The 21,204-nt window shown below is 42.0% G+C and overlaps 5 protein-coding genes across 5 annotated transcripts; 3 read left to right on the plus strand and 2 right to left on the minus strand.

Moving 5' to 3' along the window:
• Positions 1-6,217: 6,217 nt before the first annotated feature.
• MELLADRAFT_34665 (uncharacterized protein) lies at positions 6,218-6,949 on the minus strand (the record flags this gene model as incomplete). The annotated part of the gene is made up of 3 exons (XM_007407850.1): positions 6,218-6,498; positions 6,609-6,697; positions 6,789-6,949. 3 exons carry the CDS (start codon positions 6,947-6,949, stop codon positions 6,218-6,220), a joined length of 531 nt encoding a protein of 176 aa, XP_007407912.1.
• A 74-nt stretch (positions 6,950-7,023) lies between these two features.
• On the plus strand, positions 7,024-8,194 carry MELLADRAFT_55487 (uncharacterized protein; the record flags this gene model as incomplete). The annotated part of the gene is made up of 5 exons (XM_007407713.1): positions 7,024-7,072; positions 7,200-7,401; positions 7,481-7,788; positions 7,861-8,086; positions 8,177-8,194. The coding sequence occupies one exon, from the start codon at positions 7,498-7,500 to the stop codon at positions 7,654-7,656; it is 159 nt and encodes a 52-aa protein (XP_007407775.1).
• A 524-nt stretch (positions 8,195-8,718) lies between these two features.
• On the plus strand, positions 8,719-10,142 carry MELLADRAFT_104651 (uncharacterized protein; the record flags this gene model as incomplete). Its single annotated transcript, XM_007407714.1, has 4 exons — positions 8,719-8,856; positions 8,925-9,015; positions 9,132-9,171; positions 9,236-10,142. 4 exons carry the CDS (start codon positions 8,719-8,721, stop codon positions 10,140-10,142), a joined length of 1,176 nt encoding a protein of 391 aa, XP_007407776.1.
• A 1,267-nt stretch (positions 10,143-11,409) lies between these two features.
• MELLADRAFT_104652 (uncharacterized protein) lies at positions 11,410-12,336 on the plus strand (the record flags this gene model as incomplete). Its single annotated transcript, XM_007407715.1, has 2 exons — positions 11,410-11,907; positions 12,259-12,336. 2 exons carry the CDS (start codon positions 11,410-11,412, stop codon positions 12,334-12,336), a joined length of 576 nt encoding a protein of 191 aa, XP_007407777.1.
• Positions 12,337-14,719: 2,383 nt separating this feature from the next.
• MELLADRAFT_84354 (uncharacterized protein) lies at positions 14,720-19,011 on the minus strand (the record flags this gene model as incomplete). The annotated part of the gene is made up of 8 exons (XM_007407849.1): positions 14,720-14,740; positions 14,815-14,857; positions 14,986-15,068; positions 15,132-17,039; positions 17,097-17,695; positions 17,779-18,518; positions 18,720-18,799; positions 18,949-19,011. 8 exons carry the CDS (start codon positions 19,009-19,011, stop codon positions 14,720-14,722), a joined length of 3,537 nt encoding a protein of 1,178 aa, XP_007407911.1.
• Between the last annotated feature and the right edge of the window lie 2,193 nt (positions 19,012-21,204).

A 21,204-nucleotide genomic window follows, 5' to 3' on the forward strand; every position in this document is an offset into this window, starting at 1 on the left:
ATGTCTTTGATCATCAATCGATCATCTCTCAAACAGACATGGGTATGTTTTTTCCTCTTTTCACGAGTCTTTCTATCAACATCCCCATTCAGCCATCAATGATAATGTAATTAAATCGGCCCAAAAAAACTACCTGAACACGCTTTGGAGCGCTACCGAGGCCAAAATTTGAGCATAGCGAAGCGGAGCGGGGCAATTTGCCGCACCGCTTTAAAAAGTCATAGCGGCTCTGAAATTAAAGCGTAGCAATCTGGGACTATTCATAGCGCCGGATCGCTCCGCTGGCAAAAATGCTATTTATAGCGCAGCGGAGCGGAGCACGGTGGTGTTGGCATAACCCTTGTTTACCAACTTCAAAAAAGTACCTTTCTGCTAATAACTTCTGTTTTTCCTTATCAACCTTGAAGATTAAAATTGTTACTGTATAATAAAGTGTTGTTCTTTCATATTCTAACCTTATAAAACCCATAACTTAATTATAAATAACCTAAAAACCATTTTCCAATTTTTACACCTATATTTTCGAATTTTTCTTATCTTTTCTTTTTCTGTCTTTTTGTAATAACTTTGTAAGTAAACTATGTTGATATTAAGAGTAATTTCGAAATGAGATGACATAATGTTGAGCTAATAAGTATACATAAGCCTCTAAGAGCTTCAGTTGATTCTGAAAACCTGAATTTCAAATTTTCTGCTATACTGAAGTTTTCTAATAACTTGGTAAAGTAATGATGATTAATTTTCTTGCTTGATATCATAAATAGATCACCACAATGGTTGACGAATGATTTTATCAAGGCAGCTGATGATGATTCGGTTGCAGTCTCTTCAGCTTTCTTGTTTCGTTCTTGGTATGTAGGAGGAAGACCATGGTCTTTCTCCTGCATTACATTGATGCGGCCTTTGCAAGGATCCCGGTTCTTGTCGCTGTCTCGATGGCCGTATAAGTTGCTGTTTCCGTCTAAACCACATGCAAATGTCTCGGGACAGTACTTGCACTTGTATCCACGTAGCACGCCTATTGGCTGTTGAGAAAATAAGTCAGTTCACTATTTCCAACTAATGATCAGCATGAAAAACCCTTACATCATCCGCGAGTTGGATCGGTTCTGGTTTATAGTACGACAACAGGTGCGTGACCCGTTTGCTTTGGGTTCTGAAGGCCTTCGTAGGAGCGGCTTTGGGGCTTACTTGATTGACATCGATTCCTTTAGGTACTGTAAAGCTGAGAAGAAGCCGATAAAATAAGATGATTCATCAATAAGGAAAAAAAACATAGTGATGAAGTGAACAACAATGAGTTTGTGATTGCTTACTGTCACTGTTGCCCGACCTTTACCTTTGGCTACGGTCTTTTGAGCCTTTTTGGCTTGGGAAGGTTGGACGGGATGCAATTGGGCTGGGTGTTTCTTTGATTGAGGGGCAGGAGCTCAAGTTGGGGTATGATGTTCTGAAACTTTGTCTTCTTCAAGTTCTGGATCCTTGTCGCCACCGGAAGAGTTGTTTTCATCTGCATCACTGGGTACATATACACTCCCAGCAAAAGGTAATTTTCCCAAGGAAAAAATGATTACATTTAATGCATTTTGAATCAAAAATGCTCATTTAATGCTGAATAATGCTGATTTAATGCTGATCAAATGCATTTTCAATCATTTTTTGCTCAAAATGTATTCATTTTTTACTTGGGAAAATTGCTTTATGCTGGTAGTGATAATGACCTACGCAAGTTGGACGAAGTGGGAACATAACCAGTATTGCAACGAAGAGGGCTAACACGAGTTGATTGGCGAGAACAAGACTGGGAAGATTCAGGGGGTTGAGTCTGAGAGCTCTTAGGGACAGATAAATTGGAAGACATCAAATCAGCCAATTAAAGAATGGAAAGGTTGATAAAATATGTGATAGAGGAAGAAATAGAAACGATGAAGGAATATGGGAAGAGAGAAAAAATGGAAGAAAGAAATAATATGATTACAAACCAGCGGTATCCTACCCCTTGCTTTAATTTCATCCCTTGCGTGTTTGAAATGATACCATCTCAATCGGGAAGAATGTTGACAGAATCGTTGGCTTCTTACCATCTTGGAATTGATAAAGGTGAGGCTGAGTAATACCGGAGTGAACGTAGTCCCACTCCGAACAACGGTGGTGTACACTCCAAAGACGGTGACTGTGGTATGGTACCCTCCCCATACTCCTCGGGGTTTTCCACACTATGGTACGGTCGGACCGTAGTCTATCGTACCGTAGCCTACGGTGTCTAGACCGTACCGTACCGTACCGTCGCCTGTATTTCACGGCGGTTCGGTTTGTGTGTTGGTACAATCCGACCGTCACCGAGCCTTACTCAATAGTTCTTCATTCCGACTTGATAGCCTAAGAAGATCCCCTTACTGGATGTCATGTCAAATTTCCGCCTGAACTGCTTTGGAATCAATACATAGGCTCGACAACCAAAAGGTTTCAGCCTGGAGTAATCAAAGGACCTACCAAACCATAGTTTGTAAGCTGACTTGTTGTTTGTTATTCTTGCTGGTGTGATGTTTTCAAGAAAAACAGCTGTCATGACAGCTTCGGCCCAGAAGGTGTAGGGTAAGTGTGACTGTTGCAGTAGGGTCCTGGCTTTTTCAGTTGTGGTACGATTACCCTGTTCTGAGACCGGATTTTGTTGAGGGGTGTATGGAGCACTTAGATGTTGAGTGGTGCCATTGTCTTTGAGGATTTCTTGGAATTGTTTAGTCATATACTCACCTCCTTGGTCATTCACTAGACTTACGATTTTCTTATTGTGAAGAGTTTCAACGAGAGCTTTGTATTGAAGAAAACAGGATAAAGTGTTGGATTTCAATTTCATGACAAAGACATGTTTGTAGTTTGTACATGCGTCGGTGAGCTTAAAGTAATAGAGACCACCACCAACAGAAGGTACAGAAATCTTTCCACTCAAATCACTATGAACAATGTCTAATGGATGCTTCGCAGATGGAAAATGACCAGAGTAAGGGAGTTGATGACCTTTTGATAACTTGCAAATCTCACAGTGCCAGTCATCAGGTGCACTCACGTCGTACATCATTTTAAGGCAAGGGGATTTGGGATGACCTCCCTGTCTGTGAAGTACGTCATAGTCAGAGATGGTGATGTTGACACGAGGAGTTGGAATGATGAGTGACGTGCCTAAGGTTACATCGAGTTCAATCACTTGGTTTTGAACATGACCTACAAGACTACCAGCACCAGTCTTGCTCATGGTCACGTCGTTGACGTAGCTTCAAAGGTCGTAGCCGTCCACTAACAGAGCTCCCATCCTGACAAGGCTGCATCCTAGTTCAGGTACGTGAAGAGCTTGGAGAATGATTTTGTAATCACCCGAGTTGCAGGTGATGGTGCCTTTGCCGGCGATTTGGATGTTCGCTCTGTTGGCGAGATTGACGTTTGAGCTGACAGCTTGATAGTTCTTGAAGAGATTTTGATCAGGCGCCATATGGTGTGAGCACCCGCTTTCCAGGAGGATGGCATTGTGGTCTTCTGCAGTTACCACAAAGGCTTGTGCACCAAAGAAAGAGTCATTGGTGGTTGCGACCAAAGCCTTGGGTTGATTTGATCCAGCTTGGGCGGGACGTAGACTCGGATTTGCTTGATAACACTGTTGTAAAGTGTGTCCTTTAGTCTCCGGATTGTGACGTCCATTGGAGCAGTAAGGGCGAGCAGGACGATTGAAAGTCAGAGGACGTTGAGTGGATGATCGTTGTAACAATCGTGGTTGGTGTACCGCTAGTGGGACCGCACCAGAATGAAGTTCTTCATCTCTGATGGAGACAAGTTGTGCTTTGAGATAAGTAATGACCTTTTCCAAAGTTAATGGGTGATCCTTGCGTAGCAAGGTCTTGGTGATGTCCATTGTGGTAGGAAGTTTGGTGACAATGGTTTTCACCAACAAACTTCTCGTGAATATGTTGACGACCATCAACAGCCAAAAGTACGGCTAGTGCGTGTTGAGTCTCAGTGATGTAGGACTCAAGGTCAGTGCAAACAACGTCGGTGAATTTAAGAGATGCCCAAGCTTGATTCTCGTCAGACAAAGATTTATACTACACAAAGTTGATTCTGGAACTTTTCCACAAAATTTCCAGAACATTTTTCAGAAAGCCAGAATGCTTCTGCACCCTGGGCAAAAGGGCTTTCAAACATGTACTGTTTTTCATAAGTCCAGGAGTCCAGAACACAGTCAAATCTGTGTTCTGGGGCAGTTCTGGAAAATTTGTGGAAAAGTTCCAGAATCAACTTTGTGTAGGACAATTGGAAGTGTTCCTTCAGAATCTTCCAAATCTTCACAGGGTCTGACACAGCATCTTTCGCCATGATGCAAATGCGGGTATCTTGGTCAATGCAACCAAAGAGTATACCAGCTGCCTTCTTTCTTTTAGCAGTGACGGTGTGATTTGGACCGTAGGATTGATATTGGTAGATTTGACAGGCGCCACCGGAGGGGAGTCAATGTTGATGAACTCCTCAAGGTTGCACGTCATTAGATGGGCAACAACGTCGCCTGCCCATTTGACATAGTTGGTTTTAGCGAGTTTTGGAAAGTGAACTCGAGATGAGTTAGAGGTGTCGGCCATATTGGTTGATGAAAATTTTATCAAAAATTTGGAGGTTTTGCGCTTCTTAGTGGAGCGCTGGGCTCATAACCAAACAACTGAATGTATTCGTTGATTTCTTTCCCTGAAGTGGATTAAAATCAGACTTGGTCTTACTGATGGAAGACACGGGATGATCAAAAGAAAAACATTTTAAGGAAGATTGTAGCACAACAAAAGGTTGAGTTCAATAGGGAAGAAGAAAAACAATGTATGAGAGGATTCTTGTATATCTGTCAGAGATTGTGCCTATTGAACATAACAATGTGTCATGAAGTAAGAAGAGAAACATAACCTAATGCGCATCTGAGTAGAACACATCTCTATGTGTAATGCGCTTACACTGAAAAAATAATGTATTTTTCCAAGGTGAAAAATGATTGACATTAATGCACATAATGATTAATAATGCAGAATTAATGCAGAAAAATGCAGAATTAATGCAGAATTAATGCATTTTTAATCATTTTGTGAAATAAATGTAATCATTTTTCACCTCGGAAAAATACATTATATTCGCAGTGTTAAAGGATCACTTCGTGATCCAGATTCTTCCTTGTCTTTTGACTTTGTGTTCAATACTCGATCTTCTGTTAAATTTATAACCTTATCTGAGTGACTCATGACCAGGACCACCAACAAGTACTTTTTAGCTTACCGAGAAAATGTAGAATGGATGAGCATCTATACTTAGAAATTTGCTTTGAATCCACTTCATTATTGTATGGATTCCATCTAAGTGACAATCCTGGAAAAGATGCGTAGATTCAGATAAGCTTTGACTGATACATCAAGCCCTAAAGAATCTTCCGTCAGAATTACAATACAAACGCTTGTGAGAGCCATCATGCATGTAATGGTGCCATAGATGCGTTTGCATGCCATTGATGATTCAACGGGTACATGATCAGGAGGGACGACAAGTTATGGATCAACTTGTGATGAAAGAATGAAGTGTTGAGCTGACGTATTACCATCAAGTTCAACGTATTGCAAAAGATTAATTATCTTTGATTTCATCCTTCTTTTCTATAGGGATATGACATTTGACCAAAAACAAACGGTCTTGGTCTTGGTTCTCGACAATCCTGAAATCACATGCTGCACTCAATGATTCGATTTGTTGGTAAGGACTTTATCTTTCCCTTCAACTCGAAGATCTGGATTCAAACCAAGTATATCATCGAAAGAAAGGAAGTCGCTCAAGTCTTGATCACCTGAATTGCTAGGATCCTTCTTCTGACTCGTGATCTCGATCACTCTTTTCTTAGCGTACTCGATCTCCGATTCAGGCGTGCGATGAATCTTGGTCACCAAGTTGGTGTATCTATATAAGAAATAGATGATCCACCTGTTCCAGTGATTTGGGAGTCAGCGTTAAACTTCAAAATTGATGGCGATTTAAGATGAAGATCAGTACTTTGTGGGATCCCAATCAAATTTAGCAGGGCCACTGCGATAATCCTTGGCAAACAGATGATGAAAGTCTGAGTCGAATATAAGGAAAAGACAATTCAGGAACCAAGACCTCAAGCTCCATGAAATAATTCAAAAGGTATAAAACTGGGAAATGCTCAACTATGGTTTCCTTCCCCAAGTGTAAGAAGAGCTAACCAGAAGTTACCTCTCGCCGTTAGGTCTAAATTAAAAGGCTGCTTCCCAAGGTAATGCGCCAAAGAATTGGTTGTAAAAGCACTATGCCATACCCATAGCTTCACTACAAACCCACCCCAAATGAGACCATCCCACTTGGAATGTTGATTTGATTTAAGAATATACGTCGAAACCAGGTAAGGCAGCACGAATCCCATGAAATACCCGAGTGGTACATAATATCGATGCTGAAGCACCACCACTATGGGTTCCAAGATTATCAAGGTTGCACGTGTAAGTAAGGGCTGTGGATGGACACAGTTTTAAGGGTATGGTCAAGAAGAGACTTGCCTCGGTCGTTCTCGAGATCACTCCGATCAATAAGGTTGAGTTTTTCATATCGCGGATTATAAAGCATCCAACCTATATGTGAAAATAACAATCCACGCTTGGCGTTGTATCTAATGTCTCAGGATGAATAAAATCCTAGTCAGATTCTAATGACTCACGCGCAGTAAATTTAGTCAGGTAGGAATATAAGTGGTATCTCACGGGTCTGCATCGGAATCCGTAAAGCGATGATGTAAGCGATGTCGAAGAACCCACCACTTGATAGAACCTTGCAAGCCAAAGAGAGCTGACAGCGCTAGAAACCACCGTAATGGTTCGGAGGCGACAAATGAACGATGCGACCAGAGGCGATGATAGCCCATGGTGATGCCCAAGCTTCCAAGGAGGCCGCCCATGAGGCATAGGAACAGAGTAGCTTTCGAAACCTTATGAATAGGTGAGACGAAAACTACGCCATAGATCGTAGCTACGTGTACAACCGACATCTGAGATGGGATTAGATTTGGAAAGGAAAGTGGACAAGCAGCACAAACCGTTAGTAGGGTAAAGTATTGGTTCGATCCCGTCTAGGATTGTTTTTTAGTACATCATTTTCAAGTCAGAGAGACTCACCAAAATCACGGTGAGTGCTGACCATACTGGGCTGACTTGAGCTGAGCATTGGTTCCGACTCTTGAGATCTGTGCCAGCTTTTCCATTTGCTATAGGATTGAGCTTTCCCTCGATTGATGATTTAGTCACCTCGAGAGCTCCTTCACGATGGCCACGATTATTTGCGGTCATAAAGCTAGCTATTGCGGGATGGCTCCGCGAACTGCAATGGGAATATTTGGAACATAATCAGTCGCCGAGATCTCGAATACTACATGACCAGGCTTCTGGAGTGCACTTACTATGACTGATAAACTGAATGGCTCAAGCCACTTTTTCAGATGTAGAATATGGACGTGAATGGTATCAAGGTCTTCCAGAAGTTAGAACTCGGGCTTTATCTATGATTTTGCATAGTATTTCGGCGCGAATTGATCGATGGTGTATGCTTCATCGATCGCTGGACAACGTTTCCTGAAATAGTTGGATATCTTTGGATCAAGGGACTCGTGGCCGTCAGAATCGAAGGTGAACAGTCATGGAACTCATGACGAGTTGCTGAAATTGATTGCTCGATGTGAGACTGAGTCGCTACTCTAGCTCTTGATGTCTGCTTCCTCGAAATGTTGGATAGTAATCAGCTCACACCTATCACCTGAGACTAAGGAGAGGAGGTGCTTACGTTGAATGCTTGTGGGACCAGGAACATTGACTCTCCTAGACTTCGATTGTCGAATTCTCTATCAGAAGCATGTTGACCAAAGTACCCGTTTCTTGCAACCGTTTCTCATATGACGAGATGATCGATGGAGGAATTAAGACTGTCTTTCTTCTCTTCGTTTTTCGAGTTTTGCATCTTTGGCGATTCGGAGCTTCCTAGCTTTGAAACGCTTTTCGTCATTGGCATGCTAAAAATCAAGAGTGTCGATCGAGAGGATAGGATCAGGTTTCTGGAATCTGCATACTACATACAGAGAAGTGACAATCCGGACACTTGCCTATCTCAAAAAGTTCTCCTCATTGCCAGGAACTTCTAAGTTGACACTATCGAGGTGATCGCTGAGAAGAGGGACTTCGTCATTTGACCTAGCGGACACCAACGGTCAAAACAGTCAAAACCCGCCCGATGCCAAAGCCAGCAAAGGACTCTTAGCGTAAGGTTCACGACTCCTAATCTCCTTTGGACCCACATTCTCATTCACCCACTACCTGGTATGTTTTCAGCTCATCCGCCTTCCCCGACGCTGAGGTAAAGATATCATGTTGATGCACATCAATACAGCAGATCCTTTGGGACCATCACGAGAGGTTTCAAGTCTTCGAATATCTATAAATCGATAAAAGCCGAGTGGCGCAATTGTCAGATTATCCCCAATGAACCCAGCCTTGATTGTTCTAACAATACTTTATATATTAAGGGATCTGATATAAACCATTGTCAATCATTATTTACAAAGATAGCCTTCATTCGGTTCTCGGACTGGCAATATACTTTATCAGCCTCAACATCAACCGGTTTCGTGCTGCCACTATAGGAGAAATGTTTAACTCCTCAGGCCTCTGTAGTCTATCATCCAGCTCGGGTTCCAGCAACGAGTTGGTTTCCCCTAATGATTTAAGATTCAAAGAAGAGCTTGCATTAGAACATACAGAAAAATGGTGGTCATCTTGGGAATCTGTAAGTCCTTTCCAAAAATCCACAGAATGATATCTATCTACAGTGTGCTGAGTGATTGGTTTACATAGGGTATTTTGGCATTGAAGGGGGTATGGGATCTTTTAAAATTGTGTGCAGGAGAGATATGCAAATTTCGTGTCTCGCTGGAATCCATACTTGGTGAGTGGAATCTCAGTTCAAAATGGAAAATTTTCAACCCCTGGCCAATCTGTTTGTCTTGGATTTCCATAGCCTCCAAACATTACATCTGGCTGACGTTCACCTTTGCTTTGTAGGGCGCAACCCCAAGCCAACACCAATTTGCAAGCTAAAAAAGTGATTGTTTTTTGTTTCTTGGGCGTGGATTGACTTACCGCTGACAATTGACCGGTTTTGAAAGCTGGTTGTTTCAAATCCTGCAAAACCTCACCGGAAAGCATTGGCCGATTACTCATAACCAACTTGGACAGGGAAAGCAGGATGATACACTAGCCAGTGATATTTCAATCTCATCAAGCATCCAAGACCAGCCGCGTTTTGAGCTATCTTTCAACAGCCTCTCAAATCGACGTCAACCAAACAAAGATCACCAAGAATCTTTGAATTCTGTGTCACCTGACATGTTTTCAGAGAAAGAAGAGCGTCAATTAAGGGTGAGATTTGCAGATGTTCCATCTTTGCAAAGGAAAAAGTCATTCAGATCAGGATTAAATCTTTCATCTACACACGAAGAGCCGGACATTCAAGATCAACTTGAGAGTACGAAGAGATCGGTGATTGACTTCTTATGCAAAGATGAAGGTTACGAATACTATTCCAAAGGCGGAGGTCACCACCAGGAAATCCCAATTTGGAGCAAGTCGAATATATTCGTGCACTTACGTGAATATCTTCTGTCCGGAGATCTTGGAGCAGAAGTGGAGGTCAAAAAGCAAATAATCAAAGAAAAGCTGAAAAAAATGGTCATCTTATTCATTGATGGAAATCTTTATGATGTTACTTTGTACTCCTCTAGCGGACAGCATCCTGGTGGTATGAAAATTCTGAGACAATACTCAATCCTTCGCAAAAACAATCAAACTTCCAACTCGCAGAATCCCACTCCTCAAGAACCTATCAATCCTGGTACAGCTTCAAGTTCAACAAGCCATAATTCTCCAGGTGTTGGTCATAATTGGTTTCCTGGTTATTCCATAGATTGGATTGAGTCTAGTCCAGCGTTTCACTACGATTTGAATCAGCATTCTTGGATGGCTAAGCATAAGTTGAAGCAGTTTTTGATCTCAAAAATATCGGAAGATTTTTGAGATATCTCACTTGGCGAAGATTTGAAATTGGCTCTGCGTGATCATTCCCAGAGCATGTAAACAAATCCCACGCTGTTTCCGTCATGGTCATGGATCATCATTTTTGTTTTTCCTAGTATACATAGGTACGATTTATGAGCTGGTTAGTCATAATAACTATAGAAAACTTGAAAATTGTTTGTGAACAGGGGGTAGTTTGTCTTTGTGAAGATTTTCAAAGGCGGGCACGCAGATGCGTTGCTGAAACCATCCAAATTCCTTGAATATCTTGAGTGATACTCATCACGTTCATTGTGTGTAAGCCTTCAAGATTTAGCGCACGAGTCTTCCTAAGATGAGAAATTGGAGGTCGATGTACGAGAAAAGAGGCAGATGAGGAATAAGAGGACAGATCATCCATACCATGAAGTTTTGGGATAAGGTATCAGAGGCTGAGCTTCAATGAGCTACCTTTCACAACTGTTATCAGTTCAACCTTCCAACTCACGGCAGAATGGGATCTCATCCTCATAAGTTGGTACCTGTGAAAAGACCAAGACTTCATTATAATTAATTTTAAGAATGTAGAAATTCACACAGGGAATCTTTATAATCACAATAGTCTCGACGTGAACGACCTAAAAAAAGTGACCGCGAGCCTTTGGGTAGAGTGATGCTGCGAAGCCTGAGCATGATAGGCCTTGACTGAGAAAATCTAAAGACCTGAGCTCGGGTAGCAGTAACTGGCTCGCGCAAATAGAGGCAGAAACACGGACAAAAGTGTTCATAAGGGATGGCATAAAGATTATGAGGGACACGTTGAACGTCAAAATGCAGAACGTTTAGTCTATTGACAACCGCTTGGCAGATGAGTTTAGAAAGGTATGATTCATGTTGACTTCTTATGCGTAGCTGTCTTCAGTATTGATGATTTCCTCAGCAAGAGGCTGTGCGTGATGATAATCAATTGTCGCACTCTGACATCGTCTCGTGGTGGTTTATGCGGTTAGAAAGCTCAAAAAGTGAGGTTCCAGTAGATGTACACAAAAATGTTATCGACTGAGCAACGGAATACATTATGCTTGAAGTGCTCAGTCTAGCTATGCTGCTCTGATGAAGGCGTATAAAGGTTTGGAAAACTGATAACAATCCCATCCAGAACATCAATCACTCATCTCATACTCGTTGCCAAATTTCAAAGAATCCAATCCAGAGCAACCAGATCAATAAGACATCAACCCAGAAGCACCGATTCACATCGAACTCCTCAAGCTTGACAATAACCATTATGCCAACAATCATCAGCAACTCATTGACACAGCTGTCCATCTTTGAACTGAATGAACAATTGACAAAAATCCACACCGCTTGCGTGCAAATTTTTACTAACCCCAAACACGGCGACAAAGATATGATCTCGTTGCTTTTTTACCGACACGAAGTGGGTGATGTTACCCTTGAACTAGAGGAACGCATCTCCATGACTGTTCAGCAGGACGACACATTGTTGGCCGCTCGAACAAAGGCCATATACCTGGACTTACTTTTTAGATGGATGATCATCATGCTAGGAGATGAGACCAAGCAAGACTACCCTGATTCAGATGTACATGACTCACCCGAATGCTTCCCGGATCCAGGAACACCTGAATGGTATCGATTTCGTCCATACATTCGATTACACGCTCATGAATCTACCTTCTACCCATCAGATCTTTCAGACAACGTAACTACATTGGATCCAAGTCTATGGACGGAAGAATGCCCTTGTTGTTTGGAATTGCTGGTCAATGAAGTTACAATCACTCCCCCGTGTTTCCACTCGCACAAGATTCATGCGCGTTGCTTAGGTAATTTTTCCGAAATGCGGTGTTGCATTTGTAGACAGCTCATGTTTCGTTAGTCTCAAAGGTCCCAAAAGGGATCTGAGTATAGTTTTTTGTATGTGTATTTGATAATGGTCCGTTGACCATTAATGATACCTGGCGTATCAGCTGGAGACAATGTTTTAGAGATTGATGTTGAGAATTTCAAAAGATGTCTTCTATAGTGCCGCCTGTTGGCATTTACATCAAAAGTGTAGGACCATAAATTGCTCATTGCAGCTAACAAACAACACTCATCAAAAGATTTCTAGCCAATTTTTATCTATCCGTATATTCAACCAATTTCCATTCCTGCATATCTCAAATGGGATGCTGTAGAGTTGGGCTGATTAAAGCCTTGTGAGAGCTCCCATCAATTCCCCAAGAGAAATCCTGGATTTTCTATAGTAGTATTGTGAGTCAAGACAATAGCTTCTGTATCGTGATGATCTCATCTTGCACTGTGGTGACAATACGCTACGTGAAAGCCTCAAGAAGATGTAGTGCCTTGAGTCATCTGATGATGCCGCGCTCAAAGAAGATTTTCTATTGTGATGCGGCTTAGCATAGAATACAAAAGAGAAGGCAATCCGGGGAAGGAAATGGTCGTAAGCGACATTGACAAACGCACTCTCGTCCTGCAATTTAAATCGCTCCTCTTATAGAGAACAAAAGACAAGCATACGGATCAAGTAAAAGGTAAATAAGAGCGCAGCCACTCAGGCTTGACGAAAAGCATTCTGCGTGCTGTCCAAAAACATATAAATAGAGGGTGTTCTGTGCCACACTTCAGACGGTATTCATCATCACATTCCGCGGGTACACCTCAGGTCATTGATCTCTGGAGACTCGTATAGGCTGTTCAACGCGTTCAACTTCACCGAAATAAGATCAGAATCACCTTCGTTATACACAAAGAACATCACTAATCACCAATCCCAAGTTATCAAAGCAATAAAAACAAACCCGAACACACCTTATCACACCACACTCAGTCATCATTATGATAACTAACAACAGCAACTCATTCCCCATCAACGAAAAAGTTCCACACTTCTGCCTGGTACAATTCCCGTTAGCTCTGAATACCGTGACGAAGTCATGAGCCTGTACTTTTGATCGGTACGAGATGGGTGGCATCTTTCTCGAACTAGCTCAATGCAATTCCGGAAATGTTGGACAAGATGATACGATTACCAGATACCCAACATACGACTGTAAACCTGGACCTACAATCCTAGATAGATGACCACTGCACTAGGAGATGAATTCAACCAAAAGGTTCCCAATTGCAGATACTTTTAAGTGAGTCGGGATTATTTGCAGGTGCTTATTTGCATCAAGGCCCTTTTGCTCGATTTCCTTTCCTAGCGTGATGATCATCCATCTAAGAAGTATCCTTAGGTCTATAGCTCTCTATGTATCAGGTCTCAAATATTGTGTCGTACTGCCCTACTCTTGCGTAAAGGCATTTGTTTAGTTTCCAGGTGTTGGGTTTGTAGATAGCTCATGATATCTTATTGTCCAAGCCTTAAAAGAATTGATTATGTGTATAGAGATTGATTTTCAGATATTGTGTCGTGTTACCTAGCTATTGTGGAAAGGCGTTTGTTTGGTTTCCAGGTATTGGTTTTGTCCATAGCTCATGTTATCTTAGTGCCAAAGCCCCCAAAATGATTTTGCGTATAGAGAATGAGTTGAGGTTGATCTGTTGACCCACAATCTGGCGCACATTAGCTTGAGAAAAAGTTATCAAATTGGGCTTGGGGAGTACAAAGTATCTCTTGCAAAAGCGCGTCCTGTAACCTTCAAGATCCCAGTAGTTTACCTTACCCAGATACCTGGTCAGACTACAGTATTATTTGCTGATCCTTTCTTGATAAAAAAATGGGCCAAAACTTCCTGTGAACAACTATGTCAATGCTTCTGGCCAGAAATCAAAAGTTTAAAGCCTGTTGCATCACATCATGAAACACATTGACTTTTTGAGTTAAAAATTATATCAATGAAATTGTTATTTCTAAATATTTTCTATCACTCAATATAGAACTAAAAAAGTTACAACAAACTAAACTTATATATGAAAAAAACAAACCAAACTAAACCAATCAATCAAACCAAAAAAAAAACATTGCCAGAAGAAAAGAAAAAAGACATGTGATCAAATTTTTAAATTTGAGTTTTTGTTTTCTTTCGTATTCTTAATATTGCTAAAGAGACTACTGACTACTGATTAAATCATCTACTACAAACTCATTGACTACAATGTATAGATTATATTAGTATTATATTATGTGTGCATTTGTTTTAACAAGTTCTTTCGGTCATTCATATCAGTTCTAAAAAAACAATCTCTACAAAAAAAACACCGACACGCACCGAGAGAGAAAGAGAAAAGAACATAAAAATCTTTATAAAACTGAGGATATATCTATCTATCATGAACTCTGCTGATAATTGAAAGTTGTATTTCTTTTGGCACAGACAAACAAGACCGAAAGAGTTAGGAAATTAAGATGCTTTTCGAAGTTTTGAAAGGGTAATGAAATAACCTGAAAATATTGGGTTTTTAAGGATAGGACTCTTTGATGAGATTCTAAAAGGAGCTTGAAAATTGTATATAATCTACTGATGAACCAAGACGAAACCAATGTTTAAGTTACGATATCAATTGAGAGTGGACAACTTGAAATAAAACTCAACATTGTACAGTCTAATCCTCATCTCTCTCTATCAGGACCGACGGAGCACATCCTAATAAACCGACAACATTAGCATCAGTCTTTGATCATGGTCAGGACGCAACTATATACGAAGAGGAAACTCACCAAATCCTCGTCTTCCAAGTCCGAAACAAATCTTTGACTAAATCTCTAAAATCGATCCTCTTATCAGCCACGAAAAAGAATGTAAGCTTTCTGCGATCCCATTGCCATTCAGCATATTGGATTTCCATCTTCAATCCCCTTTGTGAAGCTTTTGATCTACAAAGACTCAACGCTTTGTTTTCGTCTTGAATCTTTTGCTGTAAAAGTTGAGTGTCATGAATTGTAGCTTTCCCGTAGATTCGCTTCGGGTGGATCTGGTTTGTTTTCAAGATTGATCAGATTTGATGCCATGGAAAAAGTGTCTTGAATGGACGTACCTCTTTAGTCATCCGAGAAATGCAAGCGGCATTGCCTCCACTACCAGACGTTTTACCCCCCGCATCCCCTTTGTTAGCGGCAGCCTCTAAAGCGATCTCCAACTGTCTTTGTTGGAACTCTACTACTTCATCGACCATGATCTCGTCGTCAATCACCTTGCCCAAATCTTTTCCTCGATCAGCTTCAACAATCACCATATCTCCCTTCCTAACGACCTCCATACCATCGCCCATGATGAAGTAGAATAAATCCTTTCTTGCTCCTTTGAACTCGACGATGTAAAGCTTGCAATTCTTCGAAAGAGAGTGGAGAGGGACACCTTTGCCTAACTCTCCCAGCTCGTGAGGTCCTGGTCCTGGCGTACTAGCACTGTATATTGCTCCAAACGTGCCGTTACCAGAAGGCCCAAGCAATGGACTACTAGTAGCTTGCGGATGAAATGCGCTATTCGGGTAAAACGTAGGCGCAGTCGCAGGATCGAGTCCGCTACCGATACTACCCGCATGGTGACCATGTTGAGTTGATTGAGTGGAGAGCAACCCACTGTTACTGAAAGTCGTCACCGGTGGACCACTCAAAGCACTAGTAGGAGGGGCCTGTGATCCATTTCCAGCGTGACCAAAAGGAAAACGTGATCTCAAAGGGGAGTTCATAGTGATGTTTTCCTGCTGTTGTTGTCCCCCGACGCCTGCTGCCTGAGAGGCGAAAAATTTGGCAGCTTGTGCGGACGCACTGAACGGATCTCCAGCACTAAACGATGACTTTCGCTCCCTGAAAGCTGGGCCAACAACGCCACTTGCTCCTCCTCTGACAAGTTGAGGTGGTTGATTGCACCAAGGCATCATGAGTTGTTGAGAGGATAAATTGAATTGTTGCTGATCGACACTTCCAACATGGTCTCGATGAAATGGACGAGTAGGCTGATTAGTGTGTGAGGAGTGATGGAATTCAAAGCTTGGTGAATGATTGTTATCTTGAGCGCGGTGATGATCCTCCAAATCGTGAAGGTTCAATGAGTTTAGATCTGATGACAATAATAAGTCGTCTTCCGTCAGGGCCAAAGCACCGCTACCGAACATCATCTGACGACTTCCCATCCTTGCATGATCCGGAGCACCAATACTATCAACCGATCCTCCAGTCCCATTTTTTGCATGCTGAGTTTTCTTTTCGCTGATAGGATTGGAATTAGTAGAAAGATATGGACGAGGAGCAGGGATATAATCGAAATCTTGCACGAGACTCCGACCACTAAAAGCCGCAACACTATGACGTCGACTAGTAGCACCCGACTTAGTTGGAGGGGCAAACTCATCATCTTCATCCAAATCATTACTCAAACTCCGACCTCCAAGGAACCAGCTGTCATGATGACTACTTGCGTAACCACCCAGACCAGGGTGACTGCTCAAAAAGTCATGAGATGAACCGAGACCTAAGCCGGTTCCGATGGCACCACTACTGTTCGTGGTACTACCAGCTGGTCTCAAATTTGTCCGACCAGTGCCAATTGCGCCAAGACTACTATCTCGGATACGGCTCGATCGAAAACCGTTACTGGCATGATGGGTTGCGCCAAAAGGTCCACCGAACGCAATACTACTTGAAGGCAATAAGCTTGTACCCGTAAAAGGACTCATATTACTCAATCCAATTCCACTCCTTACACTGGAACTGCCAGGGCTTCCTATACTACCCACACTAGAATCACGACCGATCGGAGTGGGTCGAGCTCCTAAGATATCCCGAGCTTTCGACCTACCAGCTCGTTCGTCGTCGAGACCACTACCGTTCTGTTGGTTGGTAGCATTTGACGAAGAACCATGCCACGGACCACCATAGAAAGCTGCAGGTAAAGAGTTGGGTCCGAACATACCACCACCAGGGCTGGTGGGACTCATACTAGACTGATAGTGACGATCAAAGGCAGAGCTGTTAGAGCCATTGAAGTCGATGAGACTGACAGGTGACCCGATTAATGATTGGGTGTTGTTGAGATGTGAACCCAGTAAATCGGAACGAGGACCGGCAAGAGGAGGCTGACTAGCGAGTGGTGAATGAAGATCAAAGTCTGAGGCCCCAGATGATGAGGATGTGGGGGTCTGGACAGGCTGAGCCCAAATGTTATTGAGCATATGATTAGCCTTGTTGGTGGGCACAGAAAGTGAAGCAGGTTGGAAAGGTTTCGCGTTGATAGAGTCTAACGATAATCTACCAATCTGACTGATTCGGTTCGTATACGAGTTTGGTCGAAGTGAGGCAATATTGTCATCCAAGGCGGATGATCCTACAGCGGATGAAGAAGCGTGTGAAGCATGATCGTCGGTTGGTGTCCGAAGGGTTTGGGTTTGTGGGCGAATTGGACCAAACGGTCTGGCATTTTGAAGTTGTGAGACAGGGTTGTCGATGAAGATGGAGCCAGATGGGGATAAAGGATGATTCTGCTTGGTGTCAATATCGTGATGTTCCTCCTGTTTGACATTTTCGCTAGCAATTTCTGAGATCAAGTCGGTACGAGTTTCCATCAATCTTGGCATATTGACGCCCATAGCCCGAAGTGGATCTAGACATTCATATAAAGAGAAATTGAGTATCAGTCCTGAAAATGCTAGATGTGGGGAATGGAGAGGTGAGTGAGAGGCAAACCTGGATGATTACCGACTGGACCGTAGTCTAAACGGGTTTCGTGATAGTTTCGCGTGAAATCACTTTCGGAGTCGCGTCCGTTGCTGGCAACGAATGGACCAAGATGAGTCGATTGCAAATTCCAAGGGTCTGCAGTAGCAGATAAGGAAGGCGTTCGGTATGGTCTCTCCGTATGATGACGGGAATGACTTGAAACCTCTTCAGACTGAGCCGCTGTGGTAAAGGGATTGATAAATTGATTGTGATTAACCGTCTTGGGTGATTGAGGAAAGACAGTTGAGCTAGGATGAGTGATATTGGCGCTCAGAGAGGTCGAAGCAGCTTGAGCAGACGTAGCCCAAATTGCTTTGATCGATGGATCTTCGACTGAACAGATCGAGGAGCTACGATCAGATCCAGTCTTACTCGCACTCCGATTGGGACTACTGCCTCTACTTGAAGATGTAGATGAATCTCTCCGAGTGTTAGGGAAATGAGGACTAAGTGAAGAGATAGGGTATGTCGGTTGATTGTAGTTGTGAGACACAGGGATAGATTGAGGTTTGGTGCGATGTTGAGAGTTAAAGTTGATCTTGATAGGTTGTAAGACTGGTGGGGTCTCTAGACCAGGTGGATTGGAAGATAGCGAGGACCGAGGACTCGAGGCAGTGATGCAGGAATGTGGACGATCCTCTGATGATGATGCGATTCTTGCTTGAATTGAATGTTGAGAGATGAGCGTTTGAGCTGAGACTCTTTGACTATTGATGGTAAGCTGAGAGGATTAAGATGAGTTGGATATCAAATCAGTTGTCAAAGTTCCGCCAAAGGGGTAAAGAAATGGTTCGAAAGTGGTTTCAAAGAAAGGTTTAATAGTTGATCATGACTAAAGATTAACAAAAAGGTAACTTGAAGCATGACAGAAACGAAGATGGTAAAGAAGGTAAACAAGGTTTGTGTACATGTATAGAATGAGCATACATCTTGCTCTCAATCCTTTACACATGCTTGATTGAACTGTCAACTTGTAAGGCTCAATTGGCTCAATACCAAAGTTGTACAGGACCTAGTGAAAACAAATGGATTGTTGTCTAGAGTGATACATGGATGCAGATGTGGGTGGGGCGGTGTTGTTTGAATGGGGTATATGGAAAGGAGAAGAAATTGACCAAATTGCTTAAAGGTACTCACGTCAACGCCCTGAGCCAAAATGTTTTGAGAAACAATGGGGTAAGTTTGATCAGTAGTCTGCATGAGTAAAGGACGATGTAGGGAGATTGAGTGGAGTAAAAATTGGTGGTTGATGTTCCAAAGGTTGCAGTTTTGTAATTGGTTAATCTATGGGCGATGAAGATGAATAGAAATCAGTCTAATATGCTTAATTTGATGAGTGTATCCATTACAAATCTAGAACTGAAGATGATAACATCTTTGAGAATGGAAGGAAGATGGTTTTGAAGAGAAGAGGAAGTGTTGAAGGAAAACTATAAAATTCAAATCAAAAAGACAGGAGATTTGATTCGAAAGTAGGATATTTAAGTTGACTGCGTAATTTAAAATATCACAAAATAAAAAAGAAAATACAGTTCAAGTGGAAAAGAAGCTTCACATGACCTTCATCTCAATTCTCCTCACCTTCATTCACCTTTTCCTTCGATCATCATCTCAATGAATGCTACAAACAATAAGTACAACATACATTTAAAACTCCTACAATTAAATTAAAGCGATCGCTCAAACAAGTCTCATGACACTTCACTCAACTTTGACTACTTCGATCTTGATCAGCTGAAGTACATAGGGCGGGGTAAAGAGGAGTGATTCAAGTTGAGTGGCTGAGTTGGTGGGCAGACGTAAACAGAACTTCATGAGTCATGATTGATGATTCAAAGTGCGCTTGATGACCACATAATCACAACCTCTATCTTCAAGTCTTTCTTCATATTTACACTCGGCTATTTGGTCAATTGAGACCACCCTCTGAAGCTCCGAAGTGCGGTTCAAATTCACTTCCGGTATGATGGAACATTCGTCATGACCATTCATGGAACACGTCATTTTCATAAAAAGAACTCTTCATCAAACATAGCAGGTTCAGAGATTCATCATAGATACGTACGATGTCGGGCATATGACTCATCCATGCTCAGTCTTGCTCAGTTCTTGTACTTTTGTACATACATATCTGCCAAGATATAAACCTGTACCGATCCATCACTTCTCCACACTCTCAGTCTTTGTTGTATGGAATATCAAACTCCCACACAATCCCGGAATCAAAATATCATTAGCTGTGATCGGGATGTGAAGATTTGAGTTCAGGCTGTGTCGGTGTTCTAACGCGGGAATCCGAGATCATAAATCAGGATCGTCCAGAGACCTCGATACATATCTTTGGCCTTGGAGAGTTGAGATGAGTTGTTTTAACGTATTTTCGCAGGGCAACTGACGCATGATCTGTACAAGACTATTCATCATTGAGTTGATGATATCAAGCCTTATCTAGCTTTGCTTCCATCCATAGAAGAGTAACTCAACATTCAAAGGATTGTATGCATAACGTTATTTAGCTAAATTGTGATTAGATTTCTCGTTGGTTATTGGAGGGATGCAGAAATGATATATCAATCAGTTACATACTCGGGGATATCATGGCTGATACTGGAGGCTACAAGACTTTACGAAGTGTGGCGGTGAAGTGTGACACAAAGTTTCCTTGTGTGAGGATATATCCTTGAATTCGATCAAATCAAATCAAATCATATGTTGCACAATACGCCCGCGAATTTCGGCTACTCAACTTAACCCAGCATCTATCTTGTAAATTATGTTGCAGCATTAGATGAATCATCTCGATGCTCAATCTTGCAACCAAGATGAGCATAATCATTTCGATTACGCAAGCCAAATCTGTTTCATCTCAACGCTCATCTTACAGCAAAAATGGCTCTCAAGATTCCATCACATGGATCAACAGCAATGGTCATCAATCTTTCAAACTTACAGCTGATTTGAGAGTAAATGATTTTTAAATGTGCAACATGGTGCAGGAACTGGCGTTATTTCTTGACTGAGTTTTGTTTCTCTGCTGGATTTGAGAATACAGAGAATACAAGACCTGTGAAAACACTTTTTGGTTGGTTTTGACCACTGCATGCAGCAACAACTTTTTTTCACAAGTGGTCAATCATTCTTAACTCGGCTGTAACAAAGCCCCTTGCAAGTTGCAGGCCGTAAAACCCAAAGCCTGTGTAAGGACTTATGCCCAATGTGGCCTTCCTGGCATGAGAGGTTGTGAGATTTGGTAGGGGAAAGATGGACCAAAGGAAAAACTTCTGCCATAGGATAGCTTTTTGAATTTACTCTTGAAAATTCAAAGTCCTGCTTGTTCAACTTCTAGGCAGGGCCCATGATTCAAATTCTTCATATCTTGAGCCATCCTCAAGT

Source organism: Melampsora larici-populina, assembly GCF_000204055.1.
Source record: "Melampsora larici-populina 98AG31 unplaced genomic scaffold MELLAscaffold_10, whole genome shotgun sequence".
Taxonomy (NCBI): domain Eukaryota; kingdom Fungi; phylum Basidiomycota; class Pucciniomycetes; order Pucciniales; family Melampsoraceae; genus Melampsora; species Melampsora laricis-populina.